Source organism: Pyrus communis, chromosome 14 (assembly GCF_963583255.1).
Source record: "Pyrus communis chromosome 14, drPyrComm1.1, whole genome shotgun sequence".
Lineage (NCBI taxonomy): Eukaryota > Viridiplantae > Streptophyta > Magnoliopsida > Rosales > Rosaceae > Pyrus > Pyrus communis.
In genome coordinates this window covers 16,134,063-16,159,173 of record NC_084816.1, presented here as the reverse complement: position 1 = coordinate 16,159,173, position 25,111 = coordinate 16,134,063, and the positions used below count along the sequence as shown (strand labels likewise).

Below are 25,111 nucleotides of genomic sequence, written 5' to 3'. Positions count from 1 at the left end.
TGAAGAAATTTGAAGAACCTAACGTAAAACATCCACAAGCAAAAGGCAGCTTAGCAATGCCAAGAAAACCATCTATGAGAGTTGATCCAATCCAGGCAGGTTGCATGGGGGGTTATTGAAGACAAAGCTGCCGAGATCCATATTAAAACTCCAATTTGGCAACTGATGAGCAACACAATTCCGCTCCCTAAAAACATGCTTCACGCTTCAGCTTAGCTCACATCTAACCAATTGACTCATCAATGTTTTGCATCTGCTCACAATTGTATCAAGTATCAAGAGGATAATGGCTATTAACCAGATTTTGTTGGAACAAAGTAACAAGAAGCATGGAATTTAAAGGGTTAGCTGATTCATAACTCAGTACTTGAAAATTAGGAATCAAATCAAAATGTTTATTTTTTATTGGTAGCACATTTGCAAATTTGGTTTAAAAATTTAGTTAACTGATATTATCCTAATCCAAATATCTTTGACAATTAAAAAAAATACATACAAAGATAACTTTTGGATGGTGATATACACACACCCATTTTTACCTTTCACATACCTCTATTACTACCCAACTGTTGATCAATTGAAATAGTTAAATGACATAAATTAATAAGTGACGTCTAAGAAGTAGAAATAAGTGTGTTGACAAGCACAAAACTAAACGGGCCCAAAAATACCACAACACAGAGAGTCAGTCAGTACATTTCAGTTGCAAATGAAAATTACAAACACTGGGATTTGCTCTCTCTATCGCTGAGAGATTCTCTGTGATTGATGGCAATGGCGGCCAAAGGCAGTCGTCCGCAAATGCACAACAGTGAGGAGGAGCGTCTTCTGCTTCAGATAAGTCAGTTTCGATGACAAGCGCGACCGCTGAAACCTCCTCCAAAACGTTTAAACCCTTCCCGTCTTTAAAAAAGGCATCTTTACTCGCTGCAGCCCATCCCTTGCCGAAACAGTATTCTCAGGTTTATCTCACACAATTACGATTTTTTTTCCGATTTCTTTTGAGTTGCAGAGTCTGTTTGGTTCCCAAGAAAACGCAGGAAAATTTATAAAATTTTGGAGCTTCTGTAGAGTTTACTGAAGTGAATACTTGACTACGTTCAGTTGGGTTCCTGATAAATTCCAAACAATAAAATTTAGACGCGAACTTTTAATCTATTTGACGAGAAGTTTCTGAGCTAGTTTATTGCTTTCGAATGTTCACTGGGATGGTATAAATGTGTCTGTGTGATAATTAGATGATTCATGCTTGCAGTATGAATCGTGATGATGCCTTCTGCATTGATGAGGCTATGATGCATTTTCATTCTTAATTTAATTGTTATACTCTTTTAAACGACAGAGTATGATTAGCTACAAGGTTGCAGTTAACTATTTTGATCTCTTCCCAATTCAAGTTATGTAAATGTACGTTCTAAAATGTTTCTAAAATTATTTTTTTAATTTAGTTTCCTTTCAAGTGAGACAGAAACTCCTTATATGTTGCTCGATTTACTGTTGTTTCAGAATCAAGGCCTTAACTATAGCTCTAAAGCACTTAAGTTGGCATGTGTCCACGGAATTGCAGTTGAGGTTTGGTGGGGAATCGTAGAGCGTTTCTTTCCTCTTATATATGATTGGTCTCTATATGAAGAGCTTTTCAAACTGGTTTCTAACTCAGGTTAGGTCTGAAGTTGCATGTTGCCTTGTCTTTTCACTCAAACGTTAACTCTTCTTCTACTTTGGATCATAGAGGTTTGTCTTCTTTGATATTTTGAACTCCCATTTGAAGTTATTACTCTGGTACAATGCACATGCTGTATTGCAACACTTAATTTACCTGGTCATACTTTAAGAATCATAGCCCATTTGGATGACTGGAGATAAGATCAATGTTTCTTCAGTTTCGTGCTCTACAACGTGCTATGGTACTGTGTTCCCCAGTAGCATACTTGATTTTAGCTTTGATGTGCTTAAAAAGTTTATCAATGCAAAGGGATGTGAAAGAAAAACTGTAGTTTGGCCTTCATTACATCTTGAATCTAGATAAAGAACTTGACCTCTTCTTTTTTTCCTCCCAGATTGGTGATCAGAATAAGCATATATATATATATATATTGTTGGGACCAAAATGGATTTTCCAATGATGATTATCTTACACTGGGAGTTGACCATGTTCCTCTCTTTTGCGGACGGACTGCCCTCCATTGTTATGAAGATTTCATGTCAAGTTTTGCTAAGAAATTTGAATTCTTAATCAGAACTGTAATAGAATAAATTAGTGTTGGTCTTGGTCCTTCTAGTGAACTTAAGTATGTTACAGTTACACTAGAACTACGAGTATGAAGCCAGTCCAATGATTTCTTATGCAACATTGTTACATTGCTCACACAGATACCCTGCACATCCTTTTGGTGATGGTAGATGGAAGTTTCGTGGAATCGGTGAATTCCAGTGCTATGACAAGTACATGTATGTTAAAAATCTATCATTCCTCTGATGGAAATTTGGTTGGTATTGAATTTTTACTATTTACAACCTTGTTCCTTTTAGGATGGGTGACCTTAAGTTGGCTGCACGCAAGGAAGGAAAACCTCAGTGGGAAGAGAAGGGACCACAAAAGACCGGCTATTACAACAGTCTCCCATCTGAAGTTCCTTTCTTTGGAGAGGGAAAGGAAAGTTTTGTTTCTGATTATGGGTGTTTTTTCCTTGTATGAAACTGATGAAAGAGCTTGCTTAATTATGTCCCATGAAAATTTTTTGCATAGCTAAAGCCTTGTGTAACTTGCATTACATAATTGCTTTTATCGTTCTGTTCATGCACATTTCATCCTCGAACTACCACTTAGAGTAAAATGCAAACGCTGAATTGAAGTTGTGTTTCTTTAGCCATGCAACATTTCTGTGTAGGTGCATGTAAATAATATGGGCCTGCAATATATATTTTCAATCTTTATTGGAACTTTTCTTATAACTAACTCTATTTGCTTCTAGGGGATGTACTTGCAGACTGTTTGATTAACATGAAATAACCTTGTGTTCCCATGACAGGCGTTCTTGAGCTAGAATTGTAAATTTTTTGAAATGGATTTGGTTGGCTGTAGAAACTGAATGCTTTACTACCAAATATGGGAAGAATAATTGGAATTGCAATTTTGGTACTACTAGTCTCATTGCATTGACAAATCCAGGTACGACATTTCAATTTTAGGAATATCGTCATATTCTCATATCCGTCACTATGACAAGATAATGTAGTCATTGCAGATTGAAAACAACAATAAGAAAATGGATCCGAAAATATAGAGAACAAAAAGTACTAAGAGTTCATTCCTCCACAGTCCTTCAAATACTTAGTCTTGATTTTGGTGAGTGTGATTGCGGCATCTTTCATGTTAATCCTCTCTCCTGGCAATGCTGCAGAGCAAGCTAAAGCTAATCTCATAATGGATAATAAGCAATCCCTTCTACTCACGAAATCACCATCTTCCTCTGCCCCAAGTATATCGGCATCCACAACTTCACCTATTGCAGCATCTGGAAACAATGAATCTGCAATCCATTGCTTTAAATCCATTTCCCCAACAAACATCTCGTCTGTTGGCTTCCTTTTTGTGAATGTCTCCATGAGTACAATACCAAAACTATACACATCCCCTCTAGTCGAAACTCTTCCTTCCATCCCATACTCTGCAAAATTTGTATATGAATATAGTTATACATGATAAAAAGAAAATTATAACTCCTAATAAGGCCAACATATACAAAATTGAGAAAATACTTCACCTGGAGCCATATATCCAACTGTGGCTAGGGTCATGGTTTCTGTCATCGAATCTCCACCACCGATGAGTCTTGCAATGCCAAAATCAGCAACATGTGCAACCATATCATCATCTAGTAGTATATTGCTTGGTTTCACATCACAATGAACGATAGGTATTGAGTAACCGTGATGTAGATATTCTAGTGCCAATGCAACATCTTTCATTATGTCTAACCTCTGCACGATGTTCATGGAGCAGTTTGGAGAATACAACCACTTTTCGAGGCTTCCATTAGGCATCAATTGAAGTATAAGGGCTTTGAAATCAAGTTCATCGCAGCAACTTATGATTTTAATAAGATTCCGATGACGGATATTGCTTAGCATTTCACATTCCTTATCAAAACTCTTGAATGCCCCTTGTAGCTGTAAATTGAAAACCTTGACAGCGATATCCATCCCATCTGAAAGTGTTCCTCTGTATACTGAGCCAAAACCCCCTGTGCCTAGTAAGTTACTCTCATGAAATCCATTTGTTGCCCTTACAAGTTCCAGGCGCGAAACTCTTCTCCAAAGAACTTGATGTAGCGAGGCAGTTTCTCTAATAACTTGGACATTCCTTTTCTTGCATAGTATCAGAATCAATGCAGCAGACGCTAGGAGTATTACTGGTATGACCCCTGAGATGATATATTTAGCTTTCCTCCAATTTGGCTTAACTTTTGTTCTATTTTTGCACAGGGGAACGTGGAGTCGGGAAACACCGCAGAGTGCACCGTTTGATACAAATGAATCAGCAAAGAAGTTTTTGAAAGGCCCGCCGGTTGGAATTTCTCCTTGGAGTTTGTTGAAAGACAAATTCAGATGCTTGAGATACAAGAGTGCTTCCATTGACTTTGGGATCTTTCTAGATAGATTGTTGTTGGACAAATCCAAGAATTCTAAGCTTAGCAAGGTTTTAAATGAACTGGGAATAGGGCCTTCTAAATGATTGTTTGCCAAGGACAAATTCATTATATTTTGAAGACCACCAATTCTATCGGGAATGTTTCCGGAGAAATGGTTATTTGATAAATCCATATCCACCACATCTTTCAACTCTCCGATGTCTTCCGAGAGTGGTCCAACTAGAGAATTGGATGACAAGTTTAGGTGCAATATATTCTTCAGTTGCCAGAAGGAAGATGGTATTTTAGAAGTTAACAAATTGGACCCTAACCATAGACTACGTAGAGCTACTGACAAATTACCCAAGCAGGAAGGAATAGAACCAGAGAGCCGATTACCACCCAAATCTAACACTGCTAGGTTGTTTAGTTGGCAGAGTTCATATGGGATATGTCCTTGCAGGACGTTATCCTTCAAATACAAACCTTGGAGATTTTGTATTGAAGTTGGAATTGCTCCGCTCAATTGATTGTTTTCCAGGACTAAAGTTATCAAGCTGCTCAAGTTGCCAATATCAACGGGAATGTTACCCCTAATGTTGGAAAAGCTTAAATCAACATCTAGGAGTGACGTAGAGAGATTCCCACGAAAAACTGGAATCGTGGTGTTTAGTGGATTACCTCCCAAGGATAATCCTATCAGTTTTCTAAGATTAAACAAGCAAGAGAGAGTGCTTTCTCCTTGTGGAGCAGAAGCATCAATCGTCAGACTATTCAAGTACAAGTAAAGACGCTCGAGGTTTTTCAAGGAACAGAGCGTGCTAGGAAGAAACCCGGTGAATGAGTTTGAACCCATGTCTAGCACCTTGAGCTTGGAAGCATTGGAGAGGTTAGGGAGTGGTCCAGCCACGAGTTTAGTTCCGTCTACAAGAAGGGATTCTAGGTTTGGAGCGTTAAGACCGATGTTTGCTGGGAGGCTACCTGAGAGCGGATTTAAAGAAAGCCCTATTACTCTTATCATGGAGAGATTGAAGAGTTTGGGTGGGATGATGCCATTGAGATTATTAATCATCAGTCCCAAAATCTCTAACTGTGGAAGATCACCAATCTCATCCGGTATTGTACCTGTCACAATTTCAGCACGTTTGCATTAACTTTCTAACTTCAGTTTAAATAAAAACTAAAAACTAAAAACTAAAAACGAAATGATTGTAAAACGCCCCCAAATTTATTACCTTCTAAATTATTGTGGTAAAGATAAATCTTGCTTAAGTAGGTCAAATTGCCCAAACTTTTGGGTATGCTTCCATGGAAATTGTTATCCTCAAATGACACTAAACGAAGCTTTTTGCATTGCCACAGTTTGGAGGGAATAAGACCGTCAAACTGGTTTTGACCCAAATTAATTCCTCGAATACTCGGAAGATGCTCACATATATTGTCCGGAAGACTGCCACTCATGTTGTTCCCGAATAGAGCCAAAGTAGTCAAAGAAGATATGTTGAAGGCAGGCACAAAGGCAGAGCCTTTTAATGCATTGTCCTGCACAAACAACTCCTCCAGCTGACCTAAACTGCCTATCTCTTTCGGAAGTTCTATAAAATCAATCCGTGTATATTGTTAAAATCATGTATACATGTATAGGAGCAGCTTCTTAGTGGGAATCCCGTTGTACCATAGCAAAGTGGGAGAACAAGATCCCAGCCAAGAAGGGGGTTATATATATATATATATATATATTAACAAAACCTAAGCCATACAGTATACCTTCGAACTTGTTGTCGTCAAGTTGTATGCTCTTCACCATTGTTAAGTTGCCGATTTCTCTGGGTATGCTACCTGTTAAATATGTGCACGCATGCCAACAAAAAAGAAGGGAAAAAAAACAAACGAGATGATTGTTATACATTTTATAATATAGAGTTAAAATGTAACAAAGATGTTAAATGTAATAAAGCAAGCAACACTAATTTATATGCCTAGGTGGTTGGTAATGGTGCTACGTACGTACCTGATAGTTGGTTACTGCTCAGATCAATTATTTCGAGTGCAGATAAGTTGAATATAGCAGCGGGTATAAAACCAGAGAAGGCATTACCGAACAATTTGAAGGTTTGAAGTTTAGGGAAGGACCCAAACCACGAAGGAATGGTTCCCATAAAGTTGTTGTTTCCAAAGTTAATCGCCTTCAACCGGTGCAAATGAGACAGTTCTTGGGGTAGGGGACCATGAAAACTATTATTCTCAAGGCCCAACTCAACGAGAAATGAAAGGTTGCCTAGATTCGGAGGAATAACCCCGGCAAGACCCATGTACGAGAGATTTAAGGCTGTGACTCTGTGGTGGCGAGCACTGCAGGTAACGCCAACCCAGTTGCAAATGTCGGAATTGGAGGCAGAGGACCAGTTGGCGGTCAAGATGTTTTGAGGGTCACTAGTGATATGAGCTTTGAGAGCAAGAAGCGCAGACTGATCTGTGCTGAAATTGGTAAGAGATATTGCTAATGCACCTGTAGTAAAGTAATTAGCTATAATCATCATATAGATATAACACAAGCAGTGTATCATCGACAACATTCTCGACAGTAGGAAATGACTTCTCTCCATACACAGTATATATATACTCTCCTTAATTGTAGGAGTTTTCGTCTTTCGGTTTTAATTCGATGGAAAACTTGAACTCATTACATTCACATAAATAGGGAAACAAGATGGTGTTACCAAGAATTGAAAACCACTTAGGCTGGCCCCGCTTCTACGTCGAGACTTGCGTTGCCCGGCTTCTACTTCGAAGTGAGGAGACTTAGACTTTGAACGAGGACTTGTGATTCGGATTTTTTAAATATCAAACACACCATTCATTTTTTGCTAATAGCTTAGCTACAGGGGCATGAGGTCAAAATAGGGTAAAATTAAGCCTTCACTTTTTGCTGATAGCTTTAGCTATGTGACGAGGAATGGTGACTCCAGTGAGAACGATGTAAGTGAGATTCAAGGGCAACTTGGAAATGAGACTGGAAGGTTGCAACTTGGAAGTGAGCAATCAACGGTAAGGATGTCATCTTTATTCGCCTTTACTTTTACTTTCGGTGAAACATTATGATGACCATACATCATCATTGAAATTTAACAATGTTGGTAATTTGTGCTGCACAGCTGGAGATGCCTAGATGTGGAATTGTAGTCTTCAGTTCACACTCGATCAAAACAAACAACATAGAATTGTGATCTCTACAATGCATTTAAGAAAGTAGTTATTTTTTTTATTTTTACCCCACCCCACCCACCCACCCGAGACCTAATGCTACCCCGCCCTTTTACCCACGCCACTAGGCTAGCCCTAGTGCTTTAAAAAAGTAGGTTTTTTTTTATAAATTTTTTATAAAAAGGGGGGGGGATGCAAATGTTTTCGTGATAATTAAGGATCCGTGCGATAACAATTTTGTTTTATTTTTTTTTATTTTTTTTTTGCACTTATTTTTTAAAAAATTCAAAATTTGTTGTGAATAATTTTAATTTTTTTTAAATGAAAATTAAAAAATAAAGGCTAAACATTGAAAACTCAAGAAAGTAGTTATTGTTGTAATCATATTCAGAATAAGAATGTGATTGTGTAAATCTTAGTGTATCCAGTGGTATCTTGGAATATTACCTTGTAGTAGTTAATATTCTATTAGAGTTGTAATTCTAATAAAGTAAGGATTTAACACATCCTAATACTATAAATAAAGGTACAATGGGATGATACAACACACATCTCACAATTAAATCTCTCTTCTCCCTCTCTAGTCCTAAATACAGTTTAGTCAAATAGGCATACTACACGTTATCAGCACGCTCTTGCTAGAAATTAAGGAATTGAAGTATCGTACGTTTAAAATAAAGTAAGATATTTGAAACATCTACGAAGCATGAAAACATTCACATGATGCATGAATTCTCTATATATATATATATTTTTTTTTTCATTCTGATAGATATTGTATATGATTAATTAATATATATATATATACACACACGTTTCATGCATTACGTAATTATTTTATTATATAAAATTTAAAAAAGTAAAGCATATAAATAAATTAAAAAAACTTTAGGATTTTTCAAATCCTAAAAATGTCAGAAAAAAAAAAGGAATTTAATGCGGCAAGGCTTACAGATGTCGCATAACATAATTAAACTTATTGGAAAAGCTTAGGAGATGTGACACCACTATCTAAAGGCCGCTAAAATTGCTTTTGACAGCGTGACTCCTCTATCTCCAATCCATTATTGCTGATGCCCTTGTTGCGTAGCGTCGGCAACCGCTCGTCATCTTTACTTTATTAAAGCTATAGGCATGCTCAGTGCGTCTGGTCCACATCTGGCTGTCGGATGGACAAGGATTGTATGTCCTTCATTTTCGATGTTGTCTCAGTGTCTTATTACGATTAAATTACGTTAATATTTTATATTATTATTTATTTTTTTCTTATTATATCTATAAAAAATAATATAAAATATTAATATAGTTTAATCCATACAAAACAGAAGTACATGAAAAGGGCATCGGAAGTGGAGCGCAGACAATCCTTGTCCATATCTCCAAAAGCGTTTCACCTAGTGTGAGCGCATCAAAAGAGGTTCAGCACGATGTCGCTCGGTCCGATTCGGAGAAAATCCTAGTGGAAAGAGACGTCGCAGATCTTCATCTCTGTCTTGATTGCAAAAGTTGAAGAGCTAGCCTTTCGTTTTTAACGCGTTATGGTTCGGTTCTTTTAAATTTGGACCCGGTCCAGTTCATGCCTACTCGTAGCATCACATCATCAGTTAATTGAGGTTTTGACTAATAGATGAATAAAAGTGTTCAGAATTATGATTTTAGGTACCAGACTAAGACGAAACAATTCATGTATCAAAATCAAATGTTTAAAATCAAGAAACTTTAGGTAGTAAACTAGATTAATCCTTAAATTTATTTATAACAAATTTAATGAATAAAATTTATTTTTCATACAAAATAAGTGAAACTAAGCGTGGAGATGTGATTTTGCTGAAAAAAATGTTGAAAATATTGTGAAGATGTGATTTTGAATCGATATGAGCATATGTGCACCAAAGATTATGAAAAGTGTGCTGTTTACACTAATAAATGTATTTTCTCTTGAATATCTTTATTATTACAAGGATTTAACTTGGTTGTTGAAGTTGCTGCTTACATCCAATTCCAGCTGGACATGTGTTCGAGTTTTGATTAAAAAAATTAAAACATAGGTCTAGCCAGAACTGAGTGTAAACAGCAGCCAAGTCCAGTTCTTATTACAATCTATATGTTATGGGAGTGAAATATTATGTGGAGATGGAAGAGTATAATACGTTTCTGTTTCTTTCTCTAATTTATTTTTTATGTCTTTAAATTATGACAGGAACATAATACAATGCACGTATTCTAAATATGAAATGATATAATATTTTTTTTTTTTTTTCAAAAGAAGAAAGAAGGGGAGGTAGAAAAAAGAGAGGATACCTTGCACTTTGTGTGTTGTTGCTTGTCAAAGAGCGTCATTGCTGCAGAAAACAGAAGGATTCCATCAGTGATTTTGAATCTGTCTCCTATGAAAATGAATATTTGAAAAAGACTATATTATTGTGTTCAAACTATAACTTAGAATTATCAGATTCAAAACTCAATAGACCAATAGAGACAGAAGTGATTCAAGTTTCGGTAAATGCATCAAAGCAAACACTGTCTATGGTGAGCAGAGGTGGACAATAATGGTGCTGCTAACATGAGGCTTTTGTTTTTTTGTTTGGAAAAAAACAACTGTAAACAACAAATTATAATTAGAGAGATTTAATAAAACACTTTCGGTACTGTTCACTTTTAACGAATCATATTTATATCTTTCTCTGGTACTATTTACTATATCGTTAAAAAGAGCTTTTCATTAAAATAGAAGTTTTTTTTGTACTTTTTATTAGTTTTTATTTATAATAGAAGGTTTAACAAAATATTTCCGTATGTCTGGCGTTAGAACACGCACCATTCATTTTTCGTTGATAGCTTAGGCAAGAAGGGAATAGTCTAAGTCCGGCTTATACGTCGAATTGAGGTGACTTGACTAGTTGAAAGAAGACTTGTGATTTGGAATTTTTTTAATCAAATACACACCACTCATTTTTTAGCTGATTTCTAAGCCCGGCTTCAATGTTGAAGTGAGGCGACTAGACTACTCGAACGAAGACTTTTGATTAGGACTTTTTGCATAACAAACACACACCATTTATTTTTGGCAATGCCCTATAGCTCGATTTTAATCTCATTTTACTTTTTGAAATTTGATAGTAATCACTTTAATACTTAAAACTCAAAATTCATTCTAATTTACTCTCTGAAACTTGATTTGATCTCATTTTGCCGCTTGAAACTCAAAAGTTGTCTCTATAAATCTCTCAATCCGTTCCATATTGCCTTAGATCTGTTAATTTTTTATGTGAGTTTGATTTGGGTGCACAAGGCTAATCAATTTTTTTTTTTTTTTTTTCATTTTGTCAATTTTTTTTTTAAACGTAATACTTTCTGATTGTTGGATAATAACACATACTAGAGATTTATAACCAAATTTATTGCATATGAAACATAGTCTTATTGGATGTTGAGTCTTATGTAGGTTTCAGGATACAACCTATAAGTGTAAAAGAGAATAGAGAGTCTACAAATTAAAGTCAAATGAATTTTGAATTTCAAAAGTAAAATAATAATTTTTAAATTACAATGAGCAAAGTGACATTAAAATCAAATTTTAGATGGACGTAGCTAAAACTAAGCCTTCATTTTTTACCGATAGTTTAGCTAGGTGAGGAAGGATAGTGACTGCAGTGAGACTGACGTCAGAGAAATTCACGGGCACGACTTGAAGGCGGCCTGCGCGTCAACCCAGATGCAACTTGCAAGTGAGCAATTAGTGGTTTGGATGTTTTGGTCTGTGGCGGTGAAATTGGTAATTTGTGCAGCTAGCCGACTGAGTGCTGTCCATTTTGTGCGCACAGATGGACATGCCCAAGTGTGGAATTGTAGTCTTCAGTTCACACTCATCAAAACAAACAACATAGAATTGTGATCTTTACAATGCACTTACAAAAGTATATTAAAGTTTTTTTTTTTTTTTGATAATTAAGAAGTTGTTTGATAATTATTTTATTTTCAATTTTTTATTTTTAGACTTTTAGTTTCAGAAGACGACCTATGAGTGTAACAAAGAAGAGAGAGTTCATAAATCAAAGTAAAACGAATTTTGAGTTTCAAGAGAAAAGTGGTGATTTTTTAAATACATTAAACAAAATAAGATCAAAATCAAATTTTTAAGAACGTAGCTAAAAATAAGCCTGCATTTTTTGTTGATAGCTTAGCTAGGTGAGGAAGAATGGTGACCGCAGTGAGACTGACGTCAGAGAAATTCAAGGGCACGACTTGAAGGTTGCCTACGCGCCAACCCAGATGCAACTTGCAAGTGAGCAATTAGTGGTGGATCTGGATTGGCTGTCCTCCCTAACTCATTTCCTTCGCATCCCCTCATATATTATGTGATCACGGTCAATACATATCAATATTTTATGTTCTTATTATATTTTGTCTTATTATTTATATTAAAAATTAATATAAAATGATGACGTAGCTTAATCGTGACCACAAAAATAGAAAATGACGAAAAGGGTATGTGATAGGGAGGGTAGACAATCAAGGTACATTAGTGGTTAGGATGTTTCGGTCTGTCTACAATGCACTTACAAAAGTATATTAAAGTTTTTTTAATTTTTATAACTAAAGTGTCATTTAATAATTATTTTATTTTTAGTTTTCACTTTTAGACTTTTATTTTTTGAAAACTAAAAGTCGTTCTGTAATTATTTTTAGTTTTCAAAATCATGAAAACTGAAAACTAAAGGTTAAATTTTGAAAATGGGCGTTTTGATATAGACCCCTCATTTTTAGGCTTCTTAGATTAAACATCTATTCATTTTAACAATTTGATTAAACATTCTCCTACAATTTTGGGGCCATGTGTATTTTAATTAACCCATTATAATGTACCTAAATTACGTAATTTGTCATAGCCTTTAACATATATGTTTCCCGTATCCAGTTTCTTCACGCCAAACTGCACGCAAGGCTCCTAGATTCTTGCTAACTAATGTCTTAGAGTTTTAATCCAAGTAGAATACTAATTGTTGAATATAAGAAGGATATTAATAATGGTATTTATCTCTAGTGAATTCAATTTTCTAGCAGCACTTTCTTCCTTCCTATGAACGTAGCATAAGTTTCAAAAGCCTTCTTTTCGCACTGAGGTCAACGTTGGTATTCAGGTTCTAGTTATTGATTTTTATTGAAATTATCAATTGGATGCGTTGATTTTTGAAGTCGAAGGTTTTTGATCTTTTGTGTGTTGGCTATGATTTGGTACGTTGCACTTAGGTTGGACTTTGCACTTAAGAAACTAGCCTCGTATCCCTGCTGTATCGCATAATTCCTTCGGTACCTTTCAAAAATTGCCGCCCACGCCACAGATTGGATTGAAAACGCCAGGCCTATCCCCACTCTCTGAAGCTGAGAAGCACCGAAGGGATGGCCAGTGATGCGCCTGGACAGCGGGACTAATATAGAGTAGTAGAGGGACTGTATGATACTGAGGCGAGGAAACACTAAGTTTCAGAAGCCTTTCTTTCCTAATCCAAGAATTGAATGAATCAGCACATTTCACCGCACTTGCCAAAAAAATAGAAGTCAATCAAAACACTGCATAATCCTAACATTATGTAGATCGCAATTTTTAATTGGTAGCTTTTGGTACGTTTGCAGCCTAGGATTTATGAATCGTGTAGTGTGCTATATATATATGATTCGTGTGGACATCTTGCAGCTTAGAATATATATATATATATATATATATATATATATATATATATATATAATGGTACAAATTATTTGACTTAAAATGTTTCAGCTACATCATGGCACGTTATACAATGTGTATTTATCATGTATCAGGTGTTTGGTATGTTATGTAATGTTACACTTACCCATATTGATAGTTTGATTCATGAAATAATATTAAATTAGATCATTTCAGGCGTTTGGTAAGTAAAGTTTTTTATTTTTAAAACGTATTTGTCTGGAAAAATGTTATACAATGTGTATTTGTAATGTACCAGGTGTTTGGTACGTTACTTAATGTTACATTGACTCATATTGATAGTTTGATTCATGAAATAATATTAAATTAGATCATTTCAGGCGTTTGGTACCTAAAGTTTTTTTATTTTTGAAACGTATTCGTCTGGAAAAACGTTACCCAATGTGTATTTGTAATGTACCAGGTGTTTGGTATGTTACTTAATGTTACACTGACTCATATTGATAGTTTGATTCATGAAATAATATTAAATTAGATCATTCCAGCATTTGGTACGTATAGTTTTTATATTTTTGAAACGTATCGGTGTGGAAAAACGTTATACAATGTGTTTTTGTAATGTATCAGGAGTTTTGTACATTACTTAATGTTACACTGACTTATATTGATTGTTTGGTTCATGAAATAATATTAAATTAGATCACTTCAAACCATTGGTACGTAAAGCTTTTTATTTTTGAAACATCAGAAGCTACCGAAGTGTTGGTGTGTTAATCCAAACGTACCAACTGAAAACTTCTAAAAAAATACTGCTCAATGGGAATAAAATTGCGGAAAAGGAATAGTGGTAGGACGGCAAGTCTTAAACCAAATCATGTACACAAGCACCCCTTCGTTAAAACTCAACATAAAAGCAGTTCCAGCCCACGCCGAATGGACCGGCACCAAGTGAAAAAAATAGCCTGGCACCCAGTCCACACCCTCCAGCCCGTGAAACAGCCTGGCACCCAGCCCAAGCCAGGCAGCAGCCTAGCCCATTTCGGACAGACCCAGAAGCCGGTCCATTTCCCTGGCGCGTGCACAACACGCGCTCCCGCGCGCTGGCCCCGCATGTCAGCGCAAGTGGGTTCGATCCGGTGAGAGCCACGTGGCCATGCTCAGAGTCGTTGGATTTCCAACGGCTAGTTTTTGTAGGCCGTTGGATTTCCAACGGTAAAAAAAATTTAAATTTGACTTTTAAAATAGACCGTCCGATCACATATCAACGGTCTACGTTTTTTTCACCAAAAAAAAAAAAAAAAGGCCCAACGGTCAGAATTTTGACCGTTGGCCACGTGGCAGCTTATTAGCTGTTGGATTTGATTATTTTTCAAATCCAACGGTCCAGATTAATTACAACATTAAAATTTATTAAAAAATAATTAAAAATTGTGAAATTTTTTTAAAAAATACAGAAAAATTTTAAAAAATTAATTATTTTTTTTCTATAAATACCTAACCCTCATCTTCCACCTTACACCACATTTCAATATTTTCTACACTTTCTACACTTTCTACATTTGAATATTTTGTACACTTTGAGAGAAAAAAATGACTTCGTGGAAGCTCAGTGAAGATGTTACGATGTGTGAATGTTGGGTTCGCACTACTCATGACCCGATTACGCCCGATTACGGGTAATGAGATGGATAAGCGAGAAATGTGGAGTAAAATTACGAAAGCGTTTTGCGATGTACATGGAAAAGATGCCAGATCTAGTCAAGGTCTTCAAGGTCGTTGGAAAAAACTCAACGCATCCTTTACTTGTTGGAAAAACGCCATCTCTCATGCTTCTGGTAATCTGCATAGTGGGACAAGTTTAGCGGATGAGGTAACAATATTTTTATTTATTTATATGCATTCCACCCACATCAATATTTTAATTTATTTAATTTATTATGTAATTTCTATGTAATATGCATTCCACGCCCATCAATATTGTAATTTATTTATTTGTGTTACACCCACATCAATATTTTAATTTATTTAATTTCTTATGTAATTTCTATGTAATTTCTTATGTAATTTATATGCATTCCACGTCCATCAATATTTTAATTTATTTATTTGTGTTACACCCGTATTTTTTAATACTATCTTATCCCACATTTTTATAGACACTACAAGCACAAGCATTCTACAATGCAAAGAACCATAACAAATCATTCAACAAATGGGAATGTTGGCAAATTGTCAAAGATTGCCCTAGATACAAAATTGTGGCAACCGGTCCATAAGTTGTCATGCACGGTATGGGTCTACACAGTTCGCCAGAAGCAGACACAGCCGAACAAGAAGCCAACACATTTGAAGACACGGATGGGACGCCTGAACAAGTGCCAGAGACCCAACCAACTCGTCAGTCCCTCAGGCCTCAAGGTAAAAAGGCATCAAAGAAAAAAGGTAGTTCTTCCAAAAATGACTACAGTAAATATATGGAGGAACTTACTCGTCAAGGTGAACTGAACATGGCATGGGAAAAGGAACGAGATGAGGAAAAGCTACTGCTATGGCAGCAATAATAGCAGCTACTGAGGCTCGTGATGCAGCGGCTGAGAGACAAAGAGAAATAGTTAATCGAGAGAAAGAGATGATTAGAGAAGCACTTCATCGAGAGAATGAGATGCTTAGAGAAGAAAGGATGGCTCAAACAGATCGTGACACTATGAACAAGTCTTTAGTAGGACTGTCTCCGAATTCAAAATATTTTTGGACATCAGAAAAAAGAGATGTCGTGCGAAGGAGGCGTGCAAGAGATGCCGAAACAAGTCAAGAGGGTTCCAGCTACAGAAATCCTAGCAACCAAGATCCTAGCACCACATATCCTAACTCCACAGACTTTGTATAATTTCTTATTTACTTTTAGAACTTTATTTAATTTCTTATGTAATTTCTTATTTATTTTTAGAACTTTATTTAATTTTTTATGTAATTTCTTATTTACTTTTAGAACTTTATTTAATTTCTTATGTAATTTCTTATTTACTTTTAGAACTTTATTTAATTTCTTATGTAATTTGTTATTTATTTTCAGAACTTTATTTAATTTCTTATGTAATTTTTGTACTTTATTTAAATATTTGAATAAGATTACATAAACTCACCAAATAAATATTTAAAAAAAAAACACCAAATAAAATTACATAACCTCACCATTTAAACTTAAAAAAAAAACAAACACACTAAATAAGATTACTTAAAAAACAATACACTTTATTCTTCAACCACAAGCCTTATTTTAATTATCTTCGCCTTCATGCAATCTCCACTGATGGTCAATCAAGTCATTCTGGCGGGTTATGTGCCAATATGGCTCTTGCAATGAAATGTACCGTTGAACGATCAATTCATTGTAACGTCCATCCCGTTCCAACGGCTCGTGTTGCACTGGATCTTCGGTCCAGTCATGAGCATAGTAGATTTGTGTTCTTGAGTTGTTCATCGGATCCGGCTCGTATTCATCGACGGCATCATAATCATACTCGTCTTCAACAATCATGTTGTGGAGAATAATACACGTCATCATGATGGATCGAAGAGCCTCGACATCAAACATTCTAGCTGCAGCCCTGACAATGGCCCAACGAGCTTGCAGGATACCAAAACAACGCTCGACATCCTTCCTACACCCTTCTTGACACTTTGCGAAGTGTTTCTCTTTTTCACTCTGCGGATGTGGCACTGTTTTGACAAATGTTGACCACCTTGGGTAAATACCATCTGCAAGGTAGTATGGTCCCTCGTATTTATTACCATTAACCCAATATGTGCATCTCGGCCCATTTCCTTGTAGCAGTTCATCAAACACTGGAGATTGGGCAAGGACATTTAGGTCATTCTGAGCTCCTGGAACACCAAAAAAAGCATGCCAAATCCATGTATCAAAAGAAGCCACCGCTTCCAGAATGATGCTTTTGGCTCATTTTCTGTCGCCATAAGCTCCTTGCCACGCACTTGGACAGTTTTTCCATGTCCAATGCATGCAGTCGATGCTTCCAATCATGCCAGGGAAGCCTCGCATCTCACCCTTCCTCAGAAGCCTTCGCATGTCCCTTGGCGTGGGTTGCTGAAGGTACTCATTGGTGTAGAGGGCTTCAATTGCAGAGCAAAACCGCATCAGGGACTCCAGAACTGTTGTTTTTCCCATCCTTGCGATCTCATCCACTTGATCTGCAGATGCTCCATATGCAAGCATTCGCAAGGCAGCCGTAATTTTTTGCTCAGGAAGAAGACCTAGAACATGAAAAGCATCCTCTTTTTGCACAAAATATGGATCATGGTTGCAAATATCACTCATGATTTTATCTAACAAACTTCATTGCATTCTAAAACGACGTCTAAAAACATGATCAGGGAAAACGCTGTTGGGAATAAAATAATCTTCCAAGAGATCTTTACCTCGTCTTTCCCTTCTTCTATCGATGTTTCCCGCACATCTGGGTTTGGCTATCTGACCCATAGCTTCCATGATACGGCGGGAATGTGAGGCCCTCCGCCTTCTATGGTGATCATCCTCATCCTCCTCCATTGCGAAGGCCTCATCTCCACCTCCACCTTGGTCAAGATTGACCAATTCTTCCTGTTGTGCCAACAACCTTTTCTGCTGCTCTTGCAACTGTTTATACGCTCTCCTTGAAGAAGACATTATAAGAAATCAAGATTTGAAAACGATAGAGAAGAATTCTGAGCTAAAAAAAAGGATTGAGTTTAGTGTGAGGATGGATGTAGGGATGTAGGGTTTATATGGACAAAAAAAAAAAAGATGAGGTTCTGGAAAATGCTATGTGGCACTACGTGATTGGTTGAAAATCTTATTGAAATCTTGGCTAAATTATTGTAAATAGGAAGTGACACGTGGCGTGTCGGGATTGGTTGAAAATCTTAGCGGAAATCTATTAAAAAAATAGTACGTTCGGATAATGACACGTGGCGTGACGAGATTGGTTAAAAATCTTATCGAAATCTTGCCTAAATTATTGTAAACAGGAAGTGACAAGTGGGTTGTCGGGATTGGTTGAAAATCTTAGCGGAAATCTATTTAAAAAATAGTACGTTCGGATAATGACACGTGGCGTGACGAGATTGGTTAAAAATCCTATCCGAAATTAAAACTATTTTTTTTTATTTATTATTTTATAAAAAAATTATTTAATATTTTAAATGGACTGGATGTCAGCGCATTTTGTAGGGGTGGAGATCGTTTGTGCCAACGCATTTTTAGACTGGGTGCCAGCACATTTTTTTTGGGGTGGAGAGGCTTTGGCCTATTACTGTTCATTGGGTCTATTATTGTTCAATTAAGTGGATAAATGGGCTGGGTGCTGACGCAAAGTCTTTAGGGGTGGAGTTGCTCTAACAATTGTACCTGGCACCTAAAAAGAATGCATCTGAATAGTTCTCTTTGGGCAAATCCTCCAGAAATTTGTCAATTAGTCTACCACCCTTTTTTCTCAAAATCTGCAGGTTTACGTCAAACACTTCTGGAGTGGATGAATAAGCACAGTTCTTGAATAATTGGACCATTGTCTTACGAAACTTTTTCCCAAAGCCAATAGCCAATAGGATATGTTTTCTTAATATTCTTTTCTACGTGGTAAATACAAAATCCCTGTGGAGAAGTAGGGAAATCATTTGCCACAGATTGAAGCAATCCTTTGTGCCGGTCCGATAGGAATGTAATGGTACGTTCATCTTCAGATAATACGGCAGATAAGTTCATCAAAAACCAAGTCCAGTTAGCCTCATCTTCAGCATCAACCAAAGCAAATGCAAGAGGGAAAAAACCTATACAAATGAAAAATATAACAGAATTAATACAGTATGATGTTAATTAACATACAAAAAGAAATACTAGTATTTAAGCATAAACCAGAAGAAATACAAGCAAACAGAGCATTAAGCAGCAAACGCATAACAAAATAATCAATCCCAATCCCTTTTTGAACCCAGACTAAAATCGATGAAACGCACAACAAGATAATTATCTGAAAACCTTCTGAACGTACCACAGACAGCAAGGTCGACATTGTAGAGAATCTCGATAAAACCTTCTAAATGTAACAGCCTCAAGCATTCGAAAATAGAGAATACGTCTAATTATCTCACATGATATCAATATAAAATAACCACTAATTGAAATGGATAAGTCCATTCAAAATTCAAAAATGAGGATCACAAAATTCAAACGTGGAAGAAGAATTCTGGAAACACAAACCAGCGGCACATCCTACAAAAAAGGCCACATACAGAAATAGGGTTTAGGAATATATCAAGCCAAAAGGATATATATGGAATTTAATAATTAACAATTTAAATTAAAAAACATGTAATTTAAATAAATATAAAAATGCTGACATGGCTATAGTTTAGGCATCCTAATCAAATTTCAAAATAGAACCAATGTTTGATCTAAAGAGTACTAGAAAATTGAAGGGGGTTCTAATTTGCCCTTTTGAAAAGGGCTCAAGGAAGTAGTTACCAAAGAAGTTTACAATTTTCAATTTTAATAAAAAGTGACGGCGTGGACTCGAACACCAGTGATTAATTTAACATCTAATATAACAAAATCTATCGTTTGACAAAAAAAATAAAAAAATAAAAAAAATGAAAAAAAAAAGTGAATGACAATTTTGACTCACTTGAATGAAAAATTCGATATCAAATTATTATGTCTAGCTCAGCTTAACCCAAGCCCCAGAACAATTCAAATAGAGTACTATTAAAATTAAGAGTAATGTGTTAATTTAGTCCATGAATATTAATCGTGTGAAAAACCTAGAGATAACGTTAAGGGCATATGAGTGGGAAAAAAAACAATATTTCCTTTAAAGAGTGTCGTGTGACGAAAAATTTGATATAATTGCTTCAAATATAAAAGCAGAGGTGAACATATCAAACACACACATGCAAGCCATACATGCGCATGCAAGCCACGGTGGTAATTCAATTCCAGTGAAAGGGAACAAAACTCCAGTCACCACTGGCATGCCGAGGATACTGTAGCCCAGGGCCCAGACATAATTCAATCAAATTCGAGACATGGTCTTTCTAGAGAGATTAATGGCTAAAACTACATCTTCCAAGTTGCTCTTCATCAGAACTATATCAGCGGCTTCTCTAGCTACGTCGGTGACAGCACCAATTGCCATGCCAACATCTTCCAAGTTGCTCCCACCATTGTCACGGCCATTCCTTTAATCTGCTTCCAAATCCAGTTTAATAAGTCTGAAAACGCTATGTTTGATAGATTTCATTCACATATCAAGTCGGAAACAAACTTGATATAGAAAAATGAGTGAAGATTTCTGTAAGGCATTAGTTTACACTAGACAAGTCATTTGAAATATAATTTAGTAATTGTAATTCATTCGCACCACCCCTGTAACTATTGTATAATCGTAGCTGTAATTCTTTGATTCTATCAGCTTTTCTAGTGGATCCGTCTCAGCAGACACCTTATCAATGCCAACTTCCTTCGCAATGGCTGCTCCTGAAGCCCAGTTATCAGTAGTAACCATGATGCTTGTAATGTTCAAGTGAAGATAAGAGATGACTCTTGCAGCCTCTGGCTTCGCTGGATCAGTTACAGCAAATGACCCAGCAATCTTTCCATCAATGGCAACCAACACACGTTCGAGCCGGATTCTCATGTTCTGAAACAATACTTGTCAACCTCAGGACCAACCTGGACATTGTTTTCCCGCATGAGCCTCTTGTTCCCAGCCAAAACCATTTTGTCGCCAACTCTTCCACTAACGCCAGCTCCTGTGTGCACCTCAAAGTCCTTAGCCTCCAGCACATGTTTAGTTGATCCAAACGTCTTTAGCAGCCTCTTAGCAATTGAAATATTGTCAAAATACGCGGTGCCACGTGGCATTATATAGAGGATTCAGAAAGGATTAGGTTGTACATAATGCCACGTGGCATGCCGTCATTCGTTACAAATCTGATAGAAATCTATCCTCAAAGATTGTGAACAGATTATGACACGTGGCATGCCGTCATTCGTTAAAAATCTGATGGAAATCTATCCTCAAAGATTGTGAACAGATTATGACACGTGGCGCGACGTGATTGGTTAATAATCTTATCAGAAATCCAACACCAATAATTGTATTTTCAGATAATGACACGTGGCATAACGAGTACGATTAAAAAATTTATCGGAAATTCATCCCCAATAATTGTCTTTTCGGATTTTATGACAAGTGGCGTAACGACAACGATTAAAAATCTTATCCGAAATTACAAATAAAATTATTTTGTATTATTTAATAATACTTCGGATAATGACACGTGGCGCAACGAGAACGATTAAAAATCTTATCCGATATTACAATTAAAATTATTTTGTATTATTTTATAAATAAAAAAAATACTAATATTTTATTGCCTATTGCCAGGGCTATTGAAGTGTAACGGTGGAGATGCAAATTCTATTTCCAGGGCTATTTACTGTTCATTAAGGGCAGTTACTGTTCATTAGGTGGATTGAATAGTGCATTGCTTGTGGGGAGGGCTCCAACGCTGAAGTTGTTCTTAGCAATTGAAATATTGTTAAAATACGCGATGCACTAGGCAAAAGAAAAAAAAAAACTCAAAAAAGTTATTGGATAAAAAGCTCAAAGCGGAAAACTAGGCAAAAGAAAAGGAAAGAAGCCAAAGACATAATAAAAGAAATGAAATGACGAGAAACCTTAAAAGACGATAAGAAGAAAAGCAACTCCTAGAAATAGGCTGCTAATCTTTTAAATCAAGAATGTCATTTTCATTAGGAAAAAGCGTCACGTGCTGACAGACAGAAGCAGCTAAAGTGCGTTGAATACTTGTCCATATCCAATTTTCAATTATGGTTTGCTTTTGGTAAAAGTATGACGGGAAAAAAGCACATAAAACTTCACCCGCTAAAAAAAGTACTCTTTAATTTATCTTATAGGAAGCAGTAATGCAATATGGAAAGTTAGAGGATTAAACAAAAAAACTCACTGTTGGAACAAAAAACTTTGAATCTGGTCAGCTAGTTTCTGAACAAGTGCCCCGGTAAGCTGTGGAGCTTCAACAAGTTGAACTATTTGGGACAGTGCAGTCTCCGAACCAACATACAATGTGCTGGTTAGTAAACTGGGACAATTATGGAGTATAAGTGGAAAATTAAAATAAGGACAATTAAGAAACTGCAGTAAGTTCTTTATAATGCAATACATGGCTTGACTCGTTGTATGAATGGTACAGTGGTAGGTTGCTCCGTCATGCAGATGATATTCTTGCAAAGGCAGCTATTCTATTGGCGGCTAAAATTGGTGGAATATATTGGTGGTACCAGAGATGGCACAACCTATTGAACTTACAGCTGGATATTGCAACAGTTGCTCTTAGAGATGGTTATGATCCCGTTGCTTCAATTTTGTCTCGTAATGGAGCTGCTTTGCATGTTTCGTAAGATTTTAAGTTTTAAGGTTCTGACTGGAATTTTGTTCATTGTCCAAACTGATAATTAGGGTTTCTTAGATATTTGCTTGATTTCAAATGTATCTATTCTACCAAGTTCACATACTAAATATCTTAGGCTAAATAGCCAAAATAGTCCCTGAAATATGCATAACACATCACTTTGGTCTCTGAGATTGAAAATCAATAGAAATATTCCCTGAGATTGTCCACCATCCATTATTTTGATCTTTCCGTTAAAAACTCTTTGGGCAATTGTCAAAGTTTTGTAACTCAATCATTTCTTAATCAAATTCGACCTATAATATATCAAAATGAAGACAGGAAAGTGTAGAACAAGATTATACCTATTTGGAAGCCCAATGGTTGCCGGAGATTGCTGGAAAATAGCCTCAAAGTTGACTGGTCCACGGAAAAACTGGAAAACTCGCCGAAAACTGGGTAAATTTTAAACGTTCATAACTTCTTCAATACTCAACGAAATCGAGTGATTCAAAAATGAAAATCATACTTCTCGACGAGACGAATAGAATGGTACCTTTAGTTGAGTATTGAAGAAGTTATGAATGTTTAAAGTTTACCCAGTTTCTGGTGAGTTTTCTAGTTTTTCAGCGGACCAGTCAACTTTGAGGCTATTTTTCGGTCATCTCTGGCAATCATTGGGCTTCCAAATAAGTATAATCTTGTTCTACATTTTCCTATCTTCATTTTGATATATTATAGATCGAATTTGGTTAAAAAACGATTGAGTTACAAAGCTTTGAAAATTGCCCAAAGAGTTTATGACGGAATGACCAAAATGATGATGGTGGACAATCTCAGGGACCATTTCTATTGATTTTCAATCTTAGGGACCAAAATAATGTGTTATGCATATCCCAGTTACCATTTTGGCTATTTAGCCAAATATCTTATTGCAGCTGCTTAGAAATGATGGATGGTGATAACTTGGCATCCTATCTTGGAAGCCCAGCAGGATTTCTCCAACAAGCATGAGGCCTTTTGATAAATAATGCTTCCTTAGCTTGTTGCTTTGTTGGCACTTATCTTGAACTTACTTAGCAACACCCCCACAAAGCCACTATCTCCGCGCAACCTTCTCCTGCTTCTTTTCCGACCAGTTCTCCTACAACTCCTCCGGCATCCCTTCCAAGCCCTCCGATTCAGTCGTCGCCTTCGCCTTCTCCCAAGACCTCTCAGCTGTTGAAATGTAAGTTATATCGTAGACTTAAACGTTCGAAGGCAAGACCAAAAGGAACTTAAAAAGCTGTAACGGCTAGTTTGTGAAGGAATGAAGCATATGATTCTAGTTTTCAAAGAACAGATGTAAGGCTAGGATTAGAACTAGTGTAGGGCTGTGATTCATATATCTAGCTATCCATTTGAAGGACGTGTACTATCTACAATACCTGCAGATAAGTAGGAAGGATGTTTTTAAAAAAATTACAATGAATGAAATCTTAGTGCTGCTGCCATGTTTTGCAGTCACTAAAATTCTCTGAAAAATTCTTTTTGTTTTTCCTTACCTTTTGTTCTCAATCATTCCCTAAATATCCAATTTCTAACATGGCCTCAGAGCCTGTTTTCAATCACTAGCTGGGCGTTGTTGTGATTCAAGGGGAGATTTCAACCTAAAAAAAAAAAAAAAAAAATCCTGAAACCCAGTTTTCTGAATTTTTCAAAAACCTTCAAAACTCCTCAAAATCTCTCAAAGTCTCTTCCTTTCTTCTCAAAATGTCTATCAATGCCAAGGGAGAAGTTAAAGCCCCAGTCTTTGGTGGAGAAAACTATGAGTTTTGGAGTATCAAAATGAAAACAATCTTCAAATCTCATGGTCTTTGGGAGTTAGTTGAGGAAGGGTATGAAACCTCTACTAAAAAGGATGCAGATGCTGAGAAGCTTCCTCTTGGCAAGGAAATCGTCTTGAATGAGAACATGACAAAGGATGTGAAAGCCTTGGGGATTATTCAGAACTCTGTCATAGACCAAGTCTTTCCCAGAATAGCTCATGAAGAAACCTCAAAGGGAGCGTGGGACAAACTCAAAGAAAATATAGAGGAGATGTAAAGGTAAGAAAAGTTAAACTTCAAACTTTGAG

The 25,111-nt window shown here is 36.3% G+C and overlaps 1 protein-coding gene and 1 pseudogene across 1 annotated transcript; one reads left to right on the top strand and one right to left on the bottom strand.

The window, feature by feature from the left end:
* The first annotated feature begins 774 nt into the window (after positions 1-774).
* On the top strand, positions 775-24,009 carry LOC137714446 (inactive beta-amylase 4, chloroplastic-like; annotated as a pseudogene).
* On the bottom strand, positions 3,131-7,425 carry LOC137714730 (probable LRR receptor-like serine/threonine-protein kinase At3g47570). The gene is made up of 5 exons (XM_068453873.1): positions 6,646-7,425; positions 6,402-6,473; positions 5,870-6,229; positions 3,768-5,759; positions 3,131-3,671 (listed from the first exon to the last, which is right to left on the bottom strand). The coding sequence occupies exons 1-5, from the start codon at positions 7,238-7,240 to the stop codon at positions 3,301-3,303; spliced, it is 3,390 nt and encodes a 1,129-aa protein (XP_068309974.1). The 5' UTR covers positions 7,241-7,425; the 3' UTR covers positions 3,131-3,300.
* Positions 24,010-25,111: the final 1,102 nt, after the last annotated feature.

Coding starts and splice junctions, on each gene's coding strand:
- LOC137714730 (XM_068453873.1), bottom strand. CDS start 7,240: ATGGAGAGAAGTCATTTCCTACTGTCGAGAATGTTGTCGATGATACAC. Junction 6,474..6,645: donor GAGCAGTAACCAACTATCAG/GTACGTACGTAG, acceptor CATATTTAACAG/GTAGCATACCCAGAGAAATC. Junction 6,230..6,401: donor TGACGACAACAAGTTCGAAG/GTATACTGTATG, acceptor TTGATTTTATAG/AACTTCCGAAAGAGATAGGC.